At 52.3% G+C, this 20988-nt stretch overlaps 9 protein-coding genes across 9 annotated transcripts; 3 read left to right on the forward strand and 6 right to left on the reverse strand.

Moving 5' to 3' along the window:
- Nucleotides 1–393: 393 nt before the first annotated feature.
- N7473_001154 (uncharacterized protein) lies at nt 394–573 on the reverse strand (the record flags this gene model as incomplete). Its single annotated transcript, XM_057147094.1, has 1 exon — nt 394–573. The coding sequence occupies one exon, from the start codon at nt 571–573 to the stop codon at nt 394–396; it is 180 nt and encodes a 59-aa protein (XP_057014980.1).
- A 721-nt stretch (nt 574–1294) lies between these two features.
- On the forward strand, nt 1295–4557 carry N7473_001155 (ribosome biosynthesis protein KRE33; the record flags this gene model as incomplete). The annotated part of the gene is made up of 2 exons (XM_057147095.1): nt 1295–4284; nt 4359–4557. The coding sequence occupies 2 exons, from the start codon at nt 1295–1297 to the stop codon at nt 4555–4557; spliced, it is 3189 nt and encodes a 1062-aa protein (XP_057014981.1).
- A 328-nt stretch (nt 4558–4885) lies between these two features.
- Nucleotides 4886–6468, reverse strand: N7473_001156 (putative disulfide isomerase; the record flags this gene model as incomplete). The annotated part of the gene is made up of 3 exons (XM_057147096.1): nt 4886–6155; nt 6234–6241; nt 6319–6468. The coding sequence occupies 3 exons, from the start codon at nt 6466–6468 to the stop codon at nt 4886–4888; spliced, it is 1428 nt and encodes a 475-aa protein (XP_057014982.1).
- A 291-nt stretch (nt 6469–6759) lies between these two features.
- Nucleotides 6760–8310, forward strand: N7473_001157 (uncharacterized protein; the record flags this gene model as incomplete). The annotated part of the gene is made up of 1 exon (XM_057147097.1): nt 6760–8310. The coding sequence occupies one exon, from the start codon at nt 6760–6762 to the stop codon at nt 8308–8310; it is 1551 nt and encodes a 516-aa protein (XP_057014983.1).
- Nucleotides 8311–8456: 146 nt separating this feature from the next.
- On the reverse strand, nt 8457–10014 carry N7473_001158 (uncharacterized protein; the record flags this gene model as incomplete). Its single annotated transcript, XM_057147098.1, has 4 exons — nt 8457–9082; nt 9147–9340; nt 9562–9767; nt 9859–10014. The coding sequence occupies 4 exons, from the start codon at nt 10012–10014 to the stop codon at nt 8457–8459; spliced, it is 1182 nt and encodes a 393-aa protein (XP_057014984.1).
- A 572-nt stretch (nt 10015–10586) lies between these two features.
- N7473_001159 (F1F0 ATP synthase subunit gamma) lies at nt 10587–12016 on the reverse strand. The gene is made up of 4 exons (XM_057147099.1): nt 11847–12016; nt 11130–11704; nt 10953–11065; nt 10587–10899 (listed from the first exon to the last, which is right to left on the reverse strand). Exons 1-4 carry the CDS (start codon nt 11900–11902, stop codon nt 10750–10752), a joined length of 894 nt encoding a protein of 297 aa, XP_057014985.1. The 5' UTR covers nt 11903–12016; the 3' UTR covers nt 10587–10749.
- A 272-nt stretch (nt 12017–12288) lies between these two features.
- On the forward strand, nt 12289–16233 carry N7473_001160 (DNA topoisomerase 1). Its single transcript, XM_057147100.1, has 6 exons — nt 12289–12625; nt 12833–13035; nt 13114–14619; nt 14678–14917; nt 14978–15427; nt 15489–16233. Exons 1-6 carry the CDS (start codon nt 12571–12573, stop codon nt 15621–15623), a joined length of 2589 nt encoding a protein of 862 aa, XP_057014986.1. The 5' UTR covers nt 12289–12570; the 3' UTR covers nt 15624–16233.
- An 849-nt stretch (nt 16234–17082) lies between these two features.
- On the reverse strand, nt 17083–18402 carry N7473_001161 (NAD-dependent epimerase/dehydratase family protein; the record flags this gene model as incomplete). The annotated part of the gene is made up of 3 exons (XM_057147101.1): nt 17083–18032; nt 18119–18280; nt 18357–18402. 3 exons carry the CDS (start codon nt 18400–18402, stop codon nt 17083–17085), a joined length of 1158 nt encoding a protein of 385 aa, XP_057014987.1.
- A 994-nt stretch (nt 18403–19396) lies between these two features.
- On the reverse strand, nt 19397–20807 carry N7473_001162 (uncharacterized protein; the record flags this gene model as incomplete). The annotated part of the gene is made up of 4 exons (XM_057147102.1): nt 19397–19806; nt 19868–20231; nt 20309–20378; nt 20443–20807. 4 exons carry the CDS (start codon nt 20805–20807, stop codon nt 19397–19399), a joined length of 1209 nt encoding a protein of 402 aa, XP_057014988.1.
- Between the last annotated feature and the right edge of the window lie 181 nt (nt 20808–20988).

The following is a 20988-nucleotide window of genomic DNA, read 5'->3' on the forward strand; positions in this document are numbered from 1 at the left end:
AAAGGCATATGTGGCATTGTAAGACGACACCAGGAAGAAGGAGCTCAAAAAGAAGATCCTGAAGGGAATGCGATCATCAGTATGAGTTTCTTCTCTTTCCTCTGGCATTCAAGCTTGAAAATGGCATCTGCTTAAAAGCCTACTTACCCCACACAGACCTTAAGCCCCGTGTCGGCGGAGAATAGGACCATTATGCGCCCAATTACTTATCGTTCCATACGAACTATCTCAGAAGCCATCGCGCCACATTGCGATCGATTTGGAAGCCAGGAAGAAGAGCTGTATGTCACACGTGTGAAGGCGCAAAGAAGAAAAGCTGGAGTGCATGGAGAAAAAGGAACAGGACGTGGGACTTTGGCCCGGTGGGGATTTCCAGGGGATTGACATGCTGGGTTAACAGGGTTCATGGACCAGCCGGAGACTTTGACCAAGACATCGGCCTGTGACATGCCAGAAGCTAATCACAGAGTAGTAGACGATGTGCGCCTCCAATGCTGACTGGCGCTCCAGTTGCGTCAGCGGGAAATGGCTTGATTGTGGTTGAGCACGAAACCATGGGCCTTTGCTCTCCATGTTGGCAGTTCCCAGCCAATGAAATAAGCGACGATCCAAGCAAACTGGAGTCCGCTCTGAAGCCCTTGAATTTCCACGCCTGGGAATGCGTCCAGGAAAGCAAGATATGCTGTGGCGATCGGCGGCCAGAATCAAGACTTGGCTTCCCGCCGCTCCACTTGGCGCACTGGGAGTGTCAGAGCGCACGCTAATCGTAATGACACGAGTTAACCATGTACTCCGTACATTGTCCCCTGTGAAAGCATCTCCAATCCCATCGACGTCTCCCGACTAGACCAATCGAATCACTTGAGCACTGTTGTTGCCATTGACGCATGCATCATTCAAAGGAATTGTGGACCTGTGAGGAGGTCGAATGCGGAATGGAGACTGAATTACCCGATGAGGAAATCATCGCCAGGACGGGACCCTTGGCAAACACGTGACTTGGAGTTGACATGACATAAGCCTATGGAGGCGGTGAGGTGCATCTTATGGAAATGGTAGGCGGTGTACAACAGCAATATGATTTTTTTTCGTTTGGACCAATTTGGGACGCAGGAAACCGGGCGAGATCTTATCTTCTGATCAACGACTTCGATTTTGCCGAGACATATCGAAGCTTGAACTCGTCAGTAATTCTCCAATCGCCCTCGGCCATCCTACCCTTCCGCTCGACAGGCAATCCGATAGTGAGCGTTTAAGGCCTGACGACACTCGCGGCCAGCTCCGCATCCCCAATATGCCGCGCAAAGCGATTGACTCGCGTATCCCGGCCCTCATCCGAAATGGTGTGCAGGAGAAGAAGCGCAGCTTCTTCGTGGTCGTTGGAGACCGGGCGAAAGACGTGATTGTGCATCTCCACTACATCATGTCCAGCGTGGATGTGAAGCAAAACAAGTCTGTTCTGTGGGCATACAAGAAGGATCTGCTGGGTTTCACAAGTCATCGGAAGAAGCGTGAAAACAAGATCAAGAGGGAGGTCAAGCATGGCATCCGTGAGCCTAACCAGGAGGATCCTTTTGAGCTGTTCATCACCCTGAACCAGATTCGCTATGTGTACTACAAGGAAACGGAAAAGATTCTGGGTAACACCTACGGCATGTGTATCTTGCAGGACTTTGAGGCAATGACCCCCAACTTGCTCGCGCGCACTGTCGAGACTGTCGAGGGTGGTGGTATTGTTTTGCTGTTGTTGAAGAGCATGAACAGCTTGAAGCAACTGTACACCTTGTCCATGGATATCCATTCCCGTTACCGCACAGAGGCCCACGATGATGTGGTTGCACGTTTCAATGAGCGCTTTATTCTGTCCCTGGGCAGCTGCGACTCTTGCTTGGTCGTGGACGACGAGTTGAACGTGCTGCCCATCTCCGGCGGCAAGAATGTCAAGCCCCTCCCTCCTCCCGAATCTACGGACGAATCGAGCTCCGGTACCAAGAAGGAACTGAAGGAAATCAAGGACAGCTTGGCAGAGTCGCAGCCCGTTGGGCCACTGCTCAGCTTGGCTCGTACTGTTGACCAGGCCAAGGCTCTCCTCACCTTTGTGGACGCCATTGCTGAAAAGACTCTGAGAAGCACGGTTGCTCTTACTGCTGGCCGTGGACGAGGAAAGTCTGCTGCCCTTGGTGTTGCCATCGCCGCGGCCATTGCCCATGGCTATAGCAACATCTTCATTACCTCTCCTAGCCCCGAGAACTTGAAGACTCTGTTTGAATTCGTGTTCAAGGGCTTCGATGCTCTGGGCTATCTGGACCACGTCGATTACACTATCCTGCAATCAACCAACCCGGACTTCAACAAGGCTATCGTGCGCGTCAACATTCACCGCAATCACCGTCAAACTATTCAGTACATTCAACCCCAGGATGCGCATGTCCTGGGCCAGGCAGAACTCTTGGTCATTGATGAGGCGGCTGCCATTCCGCTCCCTCTTGTGCGCAAGCTGATGGGTCCTTACCTCGTCTTCATGGCCTCCACCATCAATGGCTATGAGGGAACTGGTCGATCCCTCTCTTTGAAGCTGATCCAGCAGCTTCGAGAGCAGGCCCGCGGTGGTATCAAGACTGCCGACGCTGACGTTGCCGACCGTAGCACTGGCAAGATCTCCAAGAACACAGACAAGAACCTTGGCGGTCGGTCACTGCGTGAGATCACTCTCTCCGAGCCTATTCGTTACGCCCCTGGTGACTCTGTTGAGAAGTGGTTGAACAAGGTCTTGTGTCTTGACGCTACTCTGCCCAAGTCTCGTATGAACACGCAAGGTTGCCCTCACCCGTCGAAGTGCCAGCTGCTTCAGGTCAACCGCGACACTCTTTTCTCTTTTCACCCTGTTTCTGAGAAGTTCTTACAGCAGATGATGGCTTTGTACGTTGCCAGTCACTACAAGAACACGCCTAATGATCTTCAGCTAATGAGCGATGCCCCCGCCCATCAACTCTATGTGCTTGTTCCCCCCATTGACGAAGAGGCCACCAAGCTTCCAGAGCCGCTTTGCGTGATTCAGGTTGCTCTCGAAGGCCGAATCAGCAGGCAAAGCGTCCTTAACAGCCTGAGCCGTGGCCAGCGTGCTGGCGGTGATCTGATCCCTTGGCTGGTGTCCCAGCAGTTCCAGGACGAGGACTTTGCGGGTCTTTCAGGAGCTCGCGTTGTTCGTATCGCTACGAACCCCGAGTATGTTGGCATGGGTTACGGTTCTCGAGCCCTGGAGCTTCTCACGGATTTCTACGAGGGCAAGTTCACCAGTCTCGACGAGGATATGGCTGGTCCCCAGGAGGAGATGGTTCGTGTCACCGACGAGGAGCTCGCCAACTCGAGCCTGCTCGATGACAATGTCCATGTCCGTGATATTCGCGCCATGCCGCCCTTGTTCGGCAAGCTTAGCGAGCGCCGCCCTGATTCTCTGGATTACCTCGGCGTCAGTTACGGCCTGACCCCTACTCTGCACAAGTTCTGGAAGCGCTCTGATTTCCACCCGGTATATCTGCGCCAGACCCCCAACGAGCTGACTGGCGAGCACTCCTGCGTCATGTTGCGCACTCTGACCACCGGTGCCAACGATGCCGGCTGGTTGGGCGCCTTCTCTCGTGACTTCCACCGCCGTTTCCTTGCCCTGCTTTCTTACCAATTCCGCGAATTCCCCTCGGTTCTGTCTCTGAGCATCTGCGAGTCAGCCAACTCTGGCGCCAAGCTCGATTCCTCTGCCATCGTGCGCACTCTCAAGAAGGGCGACCTCGATGCCGCCTTCTCGCCTTTCGACTTGAAGCGTCTGGACAGCTATGCGAACAACCTCCTTGACTACCATGTCATTCTGGACATGGTTCCCGCAATCGCCGAGTACTACTTTGCCAACCGCCTTGGCGGTAAGGTCAGCCTTTCGGGCGTTCAGCAGTCCATTCTCCTGGCTATTGGCCTGCAGCGTAAGAGCATGGATGATCTGGAGAAGGAACTGAGTCTCCCGTCCTCCCAGCTTCTTGCCATGTTCCTCAAGATCATGCGCAAGATGTCGACCCACTTCCGTGGTCTGGTCGAGGGTGCTGTTGCGGACACCATGCCCGCAGAGAGGAACTCTGTCCCCGCCCCCTCTGCTGCCCACGACGACGCCGTGGTCGAGGACCGATTCAAGCCTCTGGAGACTGGTCTGGAAGATGAGCTCCGTGACGGTGCCGAGGAAATCGACCAGGAGATGCGCGAGAAGCAGCGTGCTCTGATCGACGCTCTTCCGCTCGACAAGTAAGTCTGGCCCTTCGCTGCAAGCTTCTGTAATCGAACTTGTGAATGAACAATAACTGATTCTCAGTCTCCAGATACGAAATTGATAACGGTGCCGCGTCTTGGGGAGATGCTGAGAAGCAGATTCGTGCTGGCGGTGCTGCCACCGTTAGCGTGAAGACGAAGCAGTCGAAGCGCAAGAAGGGCGAGACTGCGCGGGATATCTACGACAAGGAGGTCGACGCTAAGCGTCAAAAGATGATCAAGAAGGGTACTGAGGGTCGGAAAAAGTAAATTGTTCTTGTGAGATTTCCAGTGTTTTGACGGCGTTGCTCTGCATTTTCTGACGGTGTTTGTACGGCTTTGCTACCCATATGTAACTCTTTGAAGAGAGTGATGTTCCATTGTTTCCATGTTGTGCTGGATAATCGACTCTTGTATATATATATGAATGACTTGACATGTCTTTCCAAAACGGTGGTGATTTACTGTAGAAGTAAAACAAGTATATTCTGACAATTGGGAGTCACCTTAGTACATAAAGTAGAGCGACTGGCTATCAAACTAGGAGATACAAGATGGGACAAATTAGCCGTACCAGATCATTCAACTGTGTCACATCTCAAAGCTCATCGTGTTCCGGCTCCTCCTTGGCCTGCTCCGGCTCAGCTTCCGGCTCAGCTTCGGGTTCAGCTGCAGCTTCAGGCTCAGCCTCCGGTTCAGCGATGATACCCTCCGGCAGCTTCTCCTTAGCACCCTCTCCGAGGCGGATCGCATCAACCCACCCCTCAACAGCGGCAAGACCAAAGTCCTCAGTCTGGCCATACCGACGGTACCACCCGCGGCGGGCATTGACAGCAATGATCTCCAATGTTTCACTGGTACCCAAGCCGAGCGAATTACGCAGAGTCTGGGAAGCAGAGTTGACTTCAGGGATCCCGTAGATGGGGAAGAGATGCGTGCCACGCTGGGCGTGCTTGTGCGCGATCTCAGCCAGACTGGCAAGTGCATCAGTAGCTGCGGATGGAAGCCCGGCGTCCGGCTCACTTGTTGCTGGGAGGAGGGCCAGCACACAGGTGGTGGACTTTGCGCTCAGACAGGCGGACTCGAGGGATTCGGGGGTTGCGAGGGTAGGGACAGGAGGGACAATAGGGACATGAACGGGCTTAGCCTCAGGAGTCTCCTCTGCGGTTGCTGATTCGTCCTCGTCATCGGGGATTGGAACCTTGGGGGCGACGGGCTTCGCGGGCTTGGAAGGCTTGGACTTCTTGGATTTGGCCGCGGACGACGCAGCTTCTCCGGTAGCGTCTGGGTTGGGCGAGGCGAATTGCTTCAGGAAGTCGGTGATAGGCTGCTTCTTCAGTTCGCCCTCGTACACCTTGGGCTCCTCGTCGCCAGAGACAACGACCAAGGATGGGAACTCAGAAACGCCGAATTTCTCCACCGACGCGGACTCCTTGTTCCGCACCTGAGCGATATCAATGGCGCCCAAGAAGTCAATGGCCAGCGCGCGGATCAGGGGGGTTGTAGTGCCCTTCTCCGTGAACAGGATGGCCTTGGGCCGTTCCTCATTCTGTCCCAGCCACTTATCCAAGTCCTTGTCCGTTGCGCGCTTCACATGGTTGGGGATGCGGTCGACCACCGCATCGACGATACCTTTCGCGGTACGCGCACCCTGGTAGTCCTCCACGCGCGGCTTTCCGGGCTTCTTGGATGGAGTCACGATCTTCAGGGTGGGGAATCCCTGGACGCCCATCTGGCCGCAGAAGGCTTTGTTTTCGTCTTCATCGCAGTTCACGGCGGCGACCTTGGCCAGGCCGTTCAGGTTTTGGGCGGCTTTCTCATAGGCGGGCTTGAGGTTCTTGCAGTGTCCGCACCAGGGTGCATAGAATCTAGCGAGAGCGCAGGTCAGTTAGTATGGAAGAAATCTTCGGACAATAGAATCGTTCGGCCGTGCGGGGAGAGCTCACTCGACGATCTATAGGAATTGGAGATTAGCGTTTAGCTCCTGGCTTAGTTCCCTCGGGCAGATATCAGGTGACGGGTATTTCTTACTGAAGTATAGTTCGAGTTCGCAATCAGCGACCCGTAGGTCTTCTGGTTGAGTTGCAGCACCGGCGACTTTTTGGTGTAGAGTCCATCGGCGTTGGCGGGCAGTGCGGCCAGCAACGAAGCGACCAACAACAACGAGGTTTGTGGCAACATCATGTGAGTGAAGTTGGGATTGATGTAGATAAAGATTGTCGCAAAAGCTATGCGGTCGCCTCGACGAGCATCGCAAGTTCAGAGGGAAAAAGCCAGATCGATCAATAAGAAAAAACCGGCGTGTTACTGTATTACGCAAGGTGTCCTGAAGCTCTTGGCATGCGGAGAGTTGAGCTTTCTCCAATGGGATCAAACTTACCAAGCGCCGCCCGTTTGTTGATCGTCTGGAACCCCTGTGAAACGGTGAAGTCCCTTGACTCTTATGACGATCGCTTACAATGCTGAACCACAATGACTGTCCCTCTTTCCAGTGGCCAGGCCACTTGCCATGACCTTGCATTCCTACCGAGGGACCTTTTCTTGATCATCCTCGAGTTGTTGGAGCCCAAGGATCTGGTATGGTGTCGCCGCGTCTCACGAGCGTGGAACGAGGCCTTCAGCAACCCGGACATCGTGCTTCCACTCTTCAAGAGACATTTTCCATGGACGCAAGAATTCAAGAACCTCCAACCTGGATCTTCCAAATATGATGGCTCCTCTGTTACGGCAGAATCCATCCGCCATGCCTTCGACCAAGCGGTCGCCCGATATAATCACCTAGAACGGGGAACACCCCGCTCCGTGCAGAGACACAGTCTATGCAGTGAGATGGGCTGGTCATGGGAGCGACAGTTCTACCCAGTGCAGCCGTGGGAGGGGCATGCCAGTCACTACATGGGTGAGGTCGACCGCCAGTTTACGGAAGCAATGTGGACATATGAAGATGGACTGTTGGTCTTCCCTTCAGCAGACCGTTGGATGCTCATGCTCGTAGATCTGAGCAGCGACAAACAATTCCTAGTGCCATTTGTCCTTGATGGCAGGATCATTCGAAGAGTACGACTGCAGAAGCGCGTGCTCGTTGTAGAATGGGCCGAACCAAAAGCCTTCCACTGGCTCAATGAAAGCGATGGCGTGCATCGTCATTTCGCCACATCCTTTAATGTGGTCCCGAGTGACAAATATGACCACGATGGTAGATGGCATATTATTCCGCGCAATGAGTGGAAAATCATGTTTCTGGGCCATCCACTCAGTGAGCGCGATCGGTTCTTCTCTGCACACAGCGACACACACTATGTCATCTACATCTGGCAACCGAACCGCAGTTTGTACACGGCAGATGAGGATGCGCCCATCGAGTCCTTGTTCGTGTGGGATATTTCAAAGAAATCAGACTATCGCCCATCCCTCGACCCCTCAGGGGCACAAACAGGCCCCGAGGTAGACCAGTCCCCGTCTATTGTGGCTCGATTCGGATTCCAAGATCTTGAGCACTTCCGCATTCGACAGAGGGGCTTCCCACGTATCCAGCAGCTAGAAGTCTCGGATGATGGGCAGACTGTGTACATCACCGAGAATTTTCGCTTCTTTGATGCCACTGAACTGCCTACACCGCTTGGTGTGCCTGACACCGTCGTGACCGGAATCCCGACAACTGGAATTGGTCCTCATAACCGATTCACTCCCGATTTCATCCTGACAGCGTATCGAAGCAACGACAATGCCCATGAATTGCCCCTCCTCCTCTTCAACATGAGCCATTTGCACGAGTCTTGGTACAATATCATCGCACAGGTGACCGATCGTGGATCCGGCGTGGCCCTCCGTATCCATTTCAGCAGTGACGAAGTAAATGATTACCTAGATGAGTCGATATATTTGACTGTTGAGACGGAGAAGACCCGGGTCACAAGGGAAGTTTCGGATTTTGCTGGCCGCGCCAAACTTTGTGGTTGTGATAAATACATCATAGGCGAGACGGATAACCGTGAACTGGTGATCTACAGATTTGATCGATGAAGGGAATGTTGATTCGGTGACTCTCTCATTCATGATAGGCCAGTCCTTGAGCAGAGCTACTTGTCCAACCAAAGGGTTGAGTCTTCTCAAGACAGAGGATAGTGATACATGACACACAAATCTTCAAACAGACAAGGCCACTTCTCTCATCTCAATAGCAAGCCCCGGACTTGCTTCGTAAACATTTCTTCAGACCGCAACCCTGGCAAGTCAAGATGAAAAGGGCTGCCAGAGATGGCAATTGTCACATTAGAGTGACCGATTTCTTTGTGCCAGAGGCCGAGATGGGGACAAGTAGAGCCAGCATCGGCGGCGGTGTTTAGGCTGGTATTGGAACCAGCTAGGTCAGTGGTTTTTAACCACGAATACACAGACTCCATAACGAGGCCATGCAGCTCATCATACATGTCGTCGACCGTGTAACGACCTCTGGGGTCGTCTAGTTTGGCCTTGTCGTACGGGATGAATGCGCGTAGTGGCCATTGCGTTTCGTTGTTGATGACAGGATTGTGGCTCCCTCCGGCAAACTGATCTGGGTTCACCGAGTTGAAGCTGGAGCTGGGAATTGCCAGGTCACATTTTGGGACAGGGGGAGAGGAACGGAGAGTGTCAGGAGTGTATGTCTTTTCGTCATCATTTGGGGTCTCGAAGTCAGCGAGAAGCACTCCGCCCAACTCGGACGAGGTGCCATTGCTACTGCACGAGGAAGCAGCAGTACAGACTTGGTGATTGATGTCGCTGTCGCCACGGAGGCCGCAAGTATAAAAAGAAACTATTATGGATGGTTCGCTATATATTTCAAGATTTATCTAGCAAGTAGCAATAGATCTCCCCACTCGCGTGATCAGTCGACTTGTAATGGAGGGTGCTCGTGTCACCCATAACACCTTTATCGTTGGGATAGGTAGCCAAGTTCTGCTCTAGCGAACTCCCTTTGCCTGCTTTGTTAAAGCTGGCCGCCGAATTCCGCACGTCACGGCTGGCTTGAGCTCGGATCTCCTCCTTGTATGGCTCATTTTGCGGCTTTTGACTTTCGAAATCAGCGTATGGGTAAGGATCATTTCCCCATCAGTGAATGTCCGGCTCGGCATCTTGTCGGAAGGTTTCTGGCTCAGCTTGAGCCTTTCTGCATGTCGCTGTCTCAGAGCCTCGGTGCGCGCTCTTTCGTGTCTTCTAACGGTCTCGAAGATCATTTCCATCTCTGCTTCACTTCTGTATCTGCCCGATGAAATCTCAGATCTACCACCATACTTGGCTCCGTTTTGACGGTTCTGATGCCCCGTCCAGTTTCTGTGATGATAGTGCGAATTCATCGACTGGGAGTCAACTGAAGAGGTTTGAGGAGGAGGATGATCCCCTGTGCTGCTGACCCAAGGGTGAGAAGAATGTGCTTCAAGCTCTTTGTCGTACTTGTAACGTCGACTAGGATCCCGGAGGATCTCGATGGCTTCCTGCCCCTGTGATGTACAATTTGTCAGCCCCTGGTATCCGTCGAGAGTATCCAAAGGGCCGTGGGTGACATTTTTTGTAGAGTCAAGGGTAGCTCACCTTTTGAAACATTTCGGTATAAGTCTTGGCGCCCCTGGTCTTGTCAGGATGATACTTGAGGGCAAATTTTCTCCAGGAGACCTTGATCTCCTCGATAGACGCATGGCGTGATACGCCTAAGACATCATAGTGATTGGTGAACATGGTTGTCGACATCTTGGCGGTTGGAAGAGTTTTAGGGAGAACCGTTCAGTGAAGATTTCTTGACGACGAATGAGCTAAGAGACTGGTAGCGATAGTGACCGCGGTGTTGGCGGCGTGGGTGGTTCTCGCTCTCGAGTCTGAATATGGCCACGAGATAAGAATGTGTTCAAAAGATCGGAGCAAACTGAAGGAGAATGAGAGAGGAAAATTCGTGAGAGTCTGGAAGGTGAGAGTAGCATCCGATTTACAGATGACCCAAGCGCAGAAAGCTGGGACGATAAAGGTGCAGTGAGGGGAGAAGACGAGGGGAGGTACAGAGGAGAGGTCAAGACGAGAGGTCAAGACGAGAGGTAAAGATAGCTGGAAGGGAAAAGGCGAAGAGTGGGAAGAGTACAAATAGTGAGAGGAGAAGATCGCGAGGCAAGAAACTAGGGAAGAGAGAAGATCGCGAGAGTAGAAAAGACAAGAGGAATAGCAAGGAGTAGAAATGGCCGGAAGCCGTAGAAGACTGGAGAAAATAGCAAACATTTGATCGTATCAGTTTTACCAGGAAAAGGCAGGCTACGAGTAAAACAATTAGCCAATCTGTGAATAAGATCATGGCCATCAGCCTACTCAGTCGGCCGAAAAGCACAAAAGAAATTGGAATGGATTGACACTGATTTTACAAAAACGGCGGGTCGATCTAATTATCAACAAGTCTACACTAAAAATGTGACTTCATCCCGGAGAAGCAGATCAAGGCTTCTACATGTCGGCAGAGGCGGTGGCACCGGTGATAATCTCAACCAGCTCACCGGTAATGGCGGCTTGACGCTGACGGTTGTAGAGAATCTGGAACTTGTTGATCATCTCACCAGCGTTCTTGGAGGCGTTCTCCATGGCGTTGCGACGGGCCTAGTAGTTGGTTAGACTTAGTTTGATTACAAGTAAAAGATTAGAAAGCATACCGAGATCTCGCAGGCGTGGCCCTCAGCCATAGCCCAGAAGAGGTTGTTGGCAAGAGCGTACTCGCGGAGACCAGCAAGAGCCTCGTCATCAATCTCGTAGGCGGAGATGTTGGCTAGAAAGGCCAAATGTCAGTTATTGAAGCTGAATAGCTTTCCTAAAGTGTAAAAAGAACCTACCGGACTGGGTAATAGCCTCCTCGGAGAAAGCCTCAATGGTGGTAGCCTCGTAGCTCTGAGCGTTGATGAACTTGTTGTAGACGATCTTGATGCTGGCGTAGTCGGTGGGCAGCAGGGAGATCTGGTCGGCGATAGCCTGGGCGTCGGCGAAAGTGGGGATATCCTTGCAGACATTGGCGAAGCTCAGGAGGATCTTCTCGGGAGCGACACGGGACAGCTGGGCCTTGGCCTTCTCACCGAGGATGACAATGTCGGCCTCGGGGTTCCCAGCCAGCAGGCGGCGAGTCGCCTTGGAGAGACCGGAGTGGATACCACCGCAGAGACCCTTGTCGGAGCTAGCCACGACGTACAGAGTCTTCTTGTCCTCCAAAGGCTTGGTCTCGGCCTGCTCGAAGACGGTGTTGGAAGTCTGACCGTAGTTGCGAGACTCATCCATAGCCTTCTGGGCGCGAGTGAGACGGGTGGAGGCAACGATCTTCATGGTGTTGGTGATCTTTTCGATGTTGCGGATGGACTTGAGACGGCCCTCAATCTCACGCAGAGTCGCGAAGTTGGCGGCATTGGTCGGAGCAGTGCTTGTATAGGGGTTAGTAATCAATTGAGCTTTCCTTTGCTGAATAGGACGATCGATTCAATGCAGACGGTATCGAGGTGGTGGTGTCGAGTACGTCGGGTGAAAGGACCTGCCCACGAGGCGGGCATCGGAAGAAGACTTACCGAGCGACAGCAGCGCTACCAGCCCGGACGGCCGGGCGGACGGTACGGGAGAACATTGCGAAGAAGTTTTTGAGGTGGTAGAGAGCAGAAGAGAACTGCGGAGACGGAGGAGGGGGAGCAGGGCAGAGTTGCAGAGGCCTCGCTTTGCTGTCGTTGCTGGGACTGTCGGGAAGTGCGAAGTCGAACTCCTGGCAGCCGCTCCTGCGCTAAACCCAAAAGGGGGAGGGTCTACGGTGTGCTGTCCCGACTTCCGGCGTATTTTGTGGCCTTAGCGCCTTGATGCCTGGGTGCCTGTGTGCCTTACCCTCTCAGAAAGTTTTTGTGTACATCATGCCTGAGGTTCCGGGCTGGGACTGTGTTTCGGGGCCTCAGGCAGAATGAGGTCAAGGCCTCGTTTTCCATTCCATTCCCTCCATTCCTCCTCCCCCCCAATCTTCCCAACCTTCTTTTCCTCTCCTCTCGTCTCTGCTTGACTCGGCGCCCGTCCCTTCCTCTTTCTCCTTGAATATCACCCCCACACCAATCTCTCTGCGTCTCATTGATGCGTCGTCACTTCTGCTGAAGTCGATTCTGGTCTTCATTGGTCAGAATCTCCCTGAGTAGTTCCTTCTATCAGGCGGCTAGGTTTGCCCGACTCGGCGCACGAGGACTCTTTCCCAGCCTCAGGGCTCGCTCATTTCATACCAATCCTCCTGTGCGCCTTCAAGGCTTTCGAATCACCACCATGAGCTCATCTGAGGATGACATCCCTCTCGCGCGCGCGAACGGCCGCGCCAAGGGTAAGCTTTCCCGGTGTGACGCCGCAGCATGTACATCCTTCGGCTCTTATTCTCCTTCGAGGACACCTTTCCATCGCATCAACTCACATATCTCTGCATCTTCACCTTCCCTTGGCTAGGTTTCTTAGCCTTCTCATTGATCTTACATATCCCCGCTTACAATGATCTTGAGCTAAACTAACCTTTTGCGATCCTCTACCTCTCTAGCCACTCCCTCCTCCAACAAGTCTCCCACGACAAACGGTGATCTCGACCCCGGCATGTCGGTTCGCTTTGGCCCCGTGCGAGATAAAGACGTGGCAATGAAGGACGCGGATGCGCCTGCCCTGAGCAAGCGCAAGTCTCGGGCCAGCATTGACAACAAAATGTCATATGCTGAGCCCGAGAGCAGCGAAGATGACCAGCCCTTGGTACGCTATACTTTGGCCCGAAACAGCATTTATTCGCGACTTTGATGTCTCTTGGTTTCAGCGACTGACCATTCTCAGAGCAAGCGCCGGCGAACCTCTGTCAAGCACGAGGACCCCGAGTCGGATGATGATGTCCCTCTCGCCCTCAACGGACGAAAGCTCCCAAAGGCTTCTGAGACTGCTATTGGCGAAGAATCCGACTCTGACGTCCCAATTGAGCGCAAACTCACCGCACAGAAGAAGAAGATTGAGAAGCGGGCGGAGAAAGTCGCTAGTATCGCACGCAAACCCTCGGCCTCCAAATCCAAGCCTGCAGCTATGCCCAAGAAGGCCACCAATGGCGTCAAGAAGGAAACTGCGGATGATAAGTCTTCTGTGAAGAAGGTCAAGGCCGAACCGGTTTCTCCGAAGAAGGGCAAAGCCAAGGTGAAGGCGGAGAGTGAGGATGTCGAAGACGGGGAGGAAGAATATCGTTGGTGGGAAGATCCTACCAAGGGCGATGGGACCAAGAAGTGGACCACCCTTGAGCACAACGGTGTGGTGTTCCCTCCGCCCTACGAGCCCTTGCCCAAGAATGTCAAGTTGAAGTACGACGGCATTCCTGTGACTCTTCATCCCGAGGCCGAGGAGGTTGCTGGCTTCTTCGGAACCATGCTCAACTCGACGCATAACGTGGAGAACCCTGTCTTCCAAAAGAACTTCTTTTCGGATTTCAAGGACATCCTGAAGAAAACCGGCGGTGCCAAGGATTCCAAGGGCAACAAGGTTGATATCAAGGAGTTTGTCAAGTGCGACTTCAAGCCTATCTTCGAGTACTACGATGCGCAGCGTGAGGAGAAGCGAAATCTCCCTGCAGCCGAGAAGAAGCGTCTAAAGGCCGAGAAGGATGAGCAAGAAGCTCCCTACATGACATGCACCTGGGATGGTCGTCAGCAAAAGGTCGGCAATTTCCGTGTTGAACCGCCCTCGCTATTCCGTGGCCGAGGTGAACACCCCAAGACTGGACGCGTCAAGACCCGCGTACAGCCCGAGCAAGTCACCATCAACATCGGCAAGGAGGCCAAGGTTCCCCCGCCACCCCCCGGTCACAACTGGAAGGAGGTGAAGCATGACCAGGAGGGCACGTGGCTTGCTATGTGGCAGGAGAACATCAACGGTAACTACAAGTATGTCATGCTGGCTGCCAACTCCGATGTCAAGGGCCAAAGCGACTATAAGAAATTCGAGAAAGCCCGCGAGCTCAAGAAGCACATCGACAAGATCCGCAAGGATTACACCAAGAACATGAAGAACGACTTGATGGTGGAGCGTCAAAAGGCGACTGCGGTCTACTTGATTGACAAGTTTGCTCTGCGTGCTGGCAACGAGAAAGGCGAAGACGAGGCGGAGACTGTCGGCTGCTGCTCGTTGAAGTACGAGAACATCACTCTGAAGCCACCACAAACCGTCGTCTTCGACTTCTTGGGTAAAGATAGTATTCGGTTCTACGATGAGGTTACGGTAGACCCACAAGTTTTTAAGAACTTGAAGATCTTCAAGAAGGCGCCCAAGAAGAACGGAGATGAGATTTTCGACCGTCTGACTGTAAGAACTCCTCTTCCTTGCCCCCGTTGTTGTCATGGATCCGGCTAACAAATCATAGACCTCCGCACTCAACAAGCACTTGCAGAATTACATGCCTGGCCTGACAGCCAAGGTGTTCCGTACCTACAATGCTTCCTTCACCATGAGTGAGTTGCTCAAGGATTTGAAGGCTGCTGGCACGATTCCCGAGAAGATCAAGGCCTACAACGACGCCAACCGCCGGGTCGCCATTCTGTGTAACCATAAGCGAACGGTCGGAGCTGCTCACGCCAATCAGATGGAGAAGATGAGCGAACGGGTATGTTCCACTGAAACCAGAGTGGTTATGTTGACAAACTAACCGGCTTTTTTCTTTTAGATCAAGGGACTTCGCTATGAAAAGTGGCGCCTGAAGATGCAGATGCTTGATCTCGAGCCTTCGCTCAAGAAGAAGAGAGGTGCTTCCTTCTTCGAGCTGGATGAGGACTTGACCCCCGAGTGGGTCAAGGAATATCAAGCTTTCAAGATTGAGGAGCACACCCAGAAGGCCACGAAGAAGTTCGAAAAGGAGAACGAAAAGCGCGTAGCGGATGGCGAGAAGCCAATGAAGGCATCCGAGCTCACCGAGCGGTTGAGCGTCGTCAAAGACCTCGAGAAGAAGTATACCAAGGAGAACAAGACTGGCAAGGTAGAGGCCGAGGGTCGTGGCCCTACTATTGAAAAGATCGAGGGCAGCATCAAGAAGATGGAGCAGCGCATTGATGCCATGTTGCTCCAGGCCCAGGACAAGGAAGATAACAAGGAGGTTGCCTTGGGTACCTCAAAGATTGTGAGTGTTGAACTGTTGCTCAAAGAGAATACGTTGCACTTGGCTAACACGCGTTTTAAAGAACTACATCGACCCTCGTCTCACCGTTGTCTTCAGCAAGAAGTTCAATGTGCCCATTGAGAAGTTCTTCTCCAAGGCTCTTCGTGAGAAGTTCGAATGGGCCATTAAGTCCGTTGAGGAGGATTGGGAGTTCTGAGCTTTTCCCATCTACAATCATGACTGCACATCGCGGTCGTGATTGTCCGTACATTATCGTCTTTTTGCCTCTTCGGGCCCTGGACAGTGGACAGCTGACTTTTGCTCCCTCATCCTTGTCTGTCTTTTCTTCCATGGCATTTGTTTCCCACGAAGCAAGATGCTGGTTCTCGCCGCATTTCAATGCTTGCCCACCTCGTTGGTAACACCCTTGAAGAACAATCCCAGGAGTTTACCACAATACAGGCGCCAGATGCCGTTCATGGCTCTCCACGGAGACTCCAACCACAGCAAACATAAAAAAATCTGCAAAAAAAAGACTTCAGTCGCATTGCATTGAACTCGGTTGTTTTTGATTGCGACGTTGCCTTTGCATTCAGCCCTGTCTTTTTTCGATCAGTCCATAGTAGCCTAACACAGCTCGGATGGAAGATCACAATGTATTCTACCATATCTTTTATGGCATTTTTCGTAGAATACAAGTAGATCAGGACATTGGGGAGCGGACCCCCCGGTAAGCACATAGTTTTCAATGGATATTTCTCCGTCTATGAGATGATCCGTCTGGTCTCTTTATGTTTGGCCTTGCAGATTCCTGGCTGCTTCTCTAGACTTCCTACCGTTTCCTTCCACTAACGAGGGAGGTTCCCGTTCTTGTTCGGCGGTCGATAGAGATCTGCCTGTTTTCAGTGTTGCTAGCTCAGGTCTTCCCTAGATAGATCGGATACTGTGACTATTCTACAAAAGATTGCACATGTCTGCAGTTGGTTTTGCACGCAACGCATGCTGCATACATGTCGTACCAAAGTTGAACCACGGACTCAAAAATTCAAAGAATGATCCGCTGGTGTTACTACAGCAGCCAAGGAAGCAGTTGGAGACTGACAGTATTCAAATCAAATTCTAAAGTAACATACAGATCCAAAAATAAAAAAAGTGCCAATGCAGGCACGATGCCATGCCAAAAAAGCAAGATGAAGAAGGGATGAACCGGCCAGAGAAAAGAAGAATGGGCTCAATATGCAAAATGCAGGCTCGGTCAAGAAGAGAAATCAGAAAAAAAGATGAGAATGAGAATGGAAAGAGGATATATGCAAGAAATGGAGATCGAAAAAAAGAATCCCGCCCAATGGAATCAGGATTATTAGTACAGAATCAGGTATATGCGGGACTGGACTGCGCGCCGATATATAAGGGAATCTGGGGATCCGAGAGAAAAATGCAAGAGGCCGAAGCCAGAGGAAGTTATGGAGAAGGAATCAGTCATCAAGGGTGTGTCGTGTCGTGTCAAGGCGAGGAAAATGTTTTGTTTGCAGACACAATGCGATGCGATGCGATGCGGTGGAGATCAGGGGGTCTCTCTCGACGATGGAAGGAGACCGTGAACACAATCATACGAGAAGAGGAGAGAATGCAAGAGACCGTGGCGAGATGAGAAGGGGACAGACAGACGAGCCTGTTTATGGCCACCAGTTCATCCGCTTGTAACTCTCAACCATCTCGCGAACGCTGTCGGCGCCAAAGTGCTCATACTTGGGCTTCCAGCCGGTTGTTGACTCGAATAGCGATCCATCAATGGACATGTCCTGGTCCTTGAGCACATCGAGCTCCAAGAACGGGCCGATAGGCCCGGGCCGCTCGATCTTGCTCTTGGAAACTAGGTCGGCCCACTCCTGCAGACTGACCTCGTTCATGTCGTCCACCACATCATCCAGGTTCAATTTGGCCAGCTGCGAGGCCAAAGAGCCGAGGAATGAGACCTTGAGGTCGAACACCTCAGCCATCGCGTTCGCGACGTGCTGCTGGCAAGTATCGTTGTGGTCAACGACGTTGAACGCAATGGGCATCGCGGGGTCCTTGAACATCGCCGGCATTGAGCCGTTGGTGCGGTCAAGCTTGCCTTTGCTGGCGCGCCACTGCGCGGCCATCCACAGGGCACTAGCAGCATCCTTGACATGAAGTGTGTTCACCTTGACATCCTTGGTATACAAGAACTCGAGATCCTGGTCCATCTCCTTGTGCACACGGGCCAAGCAGATGGCCATGGCGAAGTAGCCCGGGTTATAGGCGCCGTAAACATGCGGCAGACGGAGAGCGCAGTATTGCAATCCAGGGATCTTCAGAAGCTCATCGGCAGCCTTAAGCTTCCACTTGGCCAACTTGTGCCATGGCTGCACCTTGTCAGCCTCCTTGCGCGGGGAAGATCCGCTCTTGTAGACATGCGCGGTCGAACACTCGACCAAGGCGGGGATACCACGCTTGGCACACTCCTTGCCCAGGGTCACGCTGAGGTTGCAGCTGCGGGCTTCGTAGACATCGTCGGGCTGGGAATGGCGAGTCTCGCCACCACAGTTGATTACGTAGTCGAATTGTTCGCCATTGGCGCGGTCGAAGATGCGGGGGAGATGTTCTATAGCGAGGAGGAACGGTGTAAGTATATATTCTGTTGGTTCCGACCATGCAAAGTAAACGGGTTATTTGCAAATCTCCACTTACGTTCACGGCTGGCATCTGCCTGTACAAACTTTTCCTTGGAGCACGCCTCTTCGAACTCGGGCGCCAACCAGGCTAATTGCGGCAGAACCTTGTCGACAATGCGGACCTCGGAGGCCAGGTTGTTCTCATGGATGTGAAGGGCGAGATGGCGACCGATGAAACCTATGGATGACCAGGATTAGTATTGACATGATTTTCCTTTCGAAATGGGCTAGGAGGATGAGGAATTAATACATACCGAGACCACCGATGATCAACACGGCAGGCTTTTTGGCGTCGGCCATGATGAAGGGACAGATTGTGGTACAATCGCAACGGCCCGCAGCCAAAGTTTCCAGACGGAAGAGGAGGGGGGGGTAACAAAGAAAAAAAGGGGGGGAGAGAGGGGGAGCGACTGAAAGGGGAGGCGGGGGGTGTGTGTGTGAGAGAGGGAGAGAAAGCGAGTTGTGAATAGATGAGATGAATGGAAAGTGAGGGGAGAGGAAAGAGAACAGACGAGAGAGGAAAAAGGGAAAAGCGCCAAAGACTAAATCGACTAAATCGCCATCGTGTGCGTTTGGGGACTTGTCTGTATGGAGACCTGGAGTATTTTCAAAACTCTCCCTTTTTCTCTTTAATTTCCAGTCTTAGTTATTATTCTTTAGATACTCCATCTTTTCATCCCTCCACTTTTATCACCACCTTCACCCCCCAAAATAATCATAATCCACCAAGATACCAAGACCCAAGGAACCCCAAACTCAAGGCCCGCTAATGCATCGCTAGAAAATTCGGGAAGATCCCAACTTCCACACAGTGTTCCAGTGTTCCAGAGTTTCCCAAACGGAGTGAGCCACTCCCCTGCCAAGCGCCTCCGCTTCAACCGCTCTAACGACGCCGTTGATCTATAGTCGCCGCGCTAAGTGGGCTATGGTGGAGTCCCCGTATCATCGTGCGAGCCGCTGATTCGAAACAATCGAAGGTTGAAGCACCGGTCGCCCCCAGTGACGTCGAAACTTCCTCCAACGTGTAGCTCTTGCAGCACGATGTACGGAGCACTCACAGCACCATGGTACGGTCGGAGAACAGAGGGAACTAAAAGCATTGGGATCTGCCCGGACCCAAACATTGGTACCAAGGATAATCCTTAAGTTTACTGGGACCTGGGGTTACTCTACATCGACTTCATCTCATACAGTACCAGATATGGAGTACCATTTCTGCGAAAAAATGTTCAATATCCTGTGGAATCCATTAGCCTCATGCTCATCACTCGTTCCTCTTGCTCCCTGATGTAGTTCAACCCTTCTTCAACGTCACCCGAATCACAAACTCAAAAGTCCGCAATTCCCCTTCCTCTTTCGCCCGCCACGCACACCCAATACGGTTCGCCAACGATCGAAGATCATCCGTCCCCCGGCGCATCACAAAAGACACTCCCGACCATTGGAGCAAGACCACAGCCTGCGAAAACTGCCTCACACCCTCGAAAAGCTGCAGCAGGGGTGGATCATGTTCACAACAGCATCTCTTCTCCATTTCATCCAGGAAATCGTCGGTGGTCCTGTAATCCTCGAAGTTGCGGAAGGGCACGTAGACTGGCGCATTCTGACTACCGTACTCTTGGACGAGGAAGTAGGTCGCTAGGGTGTTGGGGGCAATGTCTGAAAATTGAGTGTAGAACGTCTCAGAGATGCCCAGGTACCCTCCTTAAGATGTTAGCGATACTGACTTTCCGGGGATTTCTGGTATCAAGGTGACTTGACTTACCTTGACAACAATGCTGAGTAACCTCCTGGTTGGGAGTGCCTTGAGTTGCAAGGGCTGATGACACCATTGCAGTACTCTCGACTGTGTCCATACTCTCCACTGTGTCGAGGGGCGCTCGGCTCATTGGGGTCGGAGTGGTAGAGGCTGGACGCATGGTTGTCCTCTCTGCTCCCATTAGACTCGTGCCTCTCGCGCTTGGTGTGATCTGAGGGTTTTGCGGGGTCATAGGAGTCTGAAGAGACTGAGGTATTCTAAACAACCCAGTAGGAGTCGAAGCTCGACTGCTGCTTTGCTTCATTGGTGCAGCCATCTCAAAGTCCGAGGCAGGCGGGTCAGACAGAGGGCTGCTTTGAGTCTCGGAAATCTGCATCTTGTTCAGTATCACGCAATCCAGCTGACGAGGTGAAAGAAAAGAAAGATCTTCAAGAAAGAGAGACTTACGTCCTGCGAGGCCGACTCCCGTCGATTCTTAGAATCCTTCTCCAGCAAGAGCGCAAGAGCTTTGATCAGTCTAGTCAATGTCAGCTCAGCCCAAGAGCCATCACTTCCACCCGCGGCAATAAAGCATCACTCACATTTTCTTATCTCGCGGAAAAACACAAACATCCCCATTTCTGACATGCGCTTGAATCAGGTACTTCTCCTGATTTTCTTTCCCCCAGTACTCAGACCCAACTTGCTCAAGGAATGTTGTTGCAACAGCTTCACGCGTTGCCGTACTCTCCCAGACCTCTGCCCAAGTCGAGGAGAGCAAGACATATTCCTTGAATTGTCTGTGGAAAGTCTTCCAGGGTCCGACTTTGAAGTCGAAGAACTCGCGGAAGTCTTCCAGCTTACACTTTGGAGTGAGTCGCTGGTTGGTGAAGGTTGGGAGCGCATCCATTGCTTCTGGGAAGGTGGATGGGTTTTTGTTTCGAGTTGAACGAGGTGGGTTGAGCATTGTGTTGGTGTTGGGGTTTTGGGTTGTGTGATGGATGTGTTTGAACGTGGGAAATCGCAAGATGTTGAGGGATTGTGGATTTGTGAAGGGACTGCTAGAATGACCAGAACTCAAGGAGTTGGGGTAGGTGATTAAGCTGAACAGCAAACATAATATGCTTGGGGTTTAATTCCGTACAAAA

Source organism: Penicillium subrubescens, assembly GCF_028828155.1.
Source record: "Penicillium subrubescens strain IBT 31985 chromosome Unknown utg000001l_segment0_segment0, whole genome shotgun sequence".
NCBI classification, from domain to species: domain Eukaryota; kingdom Fungi; phylum Ascomycota; class Eurotiomycetes; order Eurotiales; family Aspergillaceae; genus Penicillium; species Penicillium subrubescens.

Coding starts and splice junctions, on each gene's coding strand:
- N7473_001160 (XM_057147100.1), top strand. CDS start 12,571: ATGAGCTCATCTGAGGATGACATCCCTCTCGCGCGCGCGAACGGCCGC. Junction 12,626..12,832: donor CGCGAACGGCCGCGCCAAGG/GTAAGCTTTCCC, acceptor CTACCTCTCTAG/CCACTCCCTCCTCCAACAAG. Junction 13,036..13,113: donor GCGAAGATGACCAGCCCTTG/GTACGCTATACT, acceptor GACCATTCTCAG/AGCAAGCGCCGGCGAACCTC.
- N7473_001159 (XM_057147099.1), bottom strand. CDS start 11,902: ATGTTCTCCCGTACCGTCCGCCCGGCCGTCCGGGCTGGTAGCGCTGCT. Junction 11,705..11,846: donor GGTAGCGCTGCTGTCGCTCG/GTAAGTCTTCTT, acceptor CCCCTATACAAG/CACTGCTCCGACCAATGCCG. Junction 10,900..10,952: donor GCCACGCCTGCGAGATCTCG/GTATGCTTTCTA, acceptor ACCAACTACTAG/GCCCGTCGCAACGCCATGGA.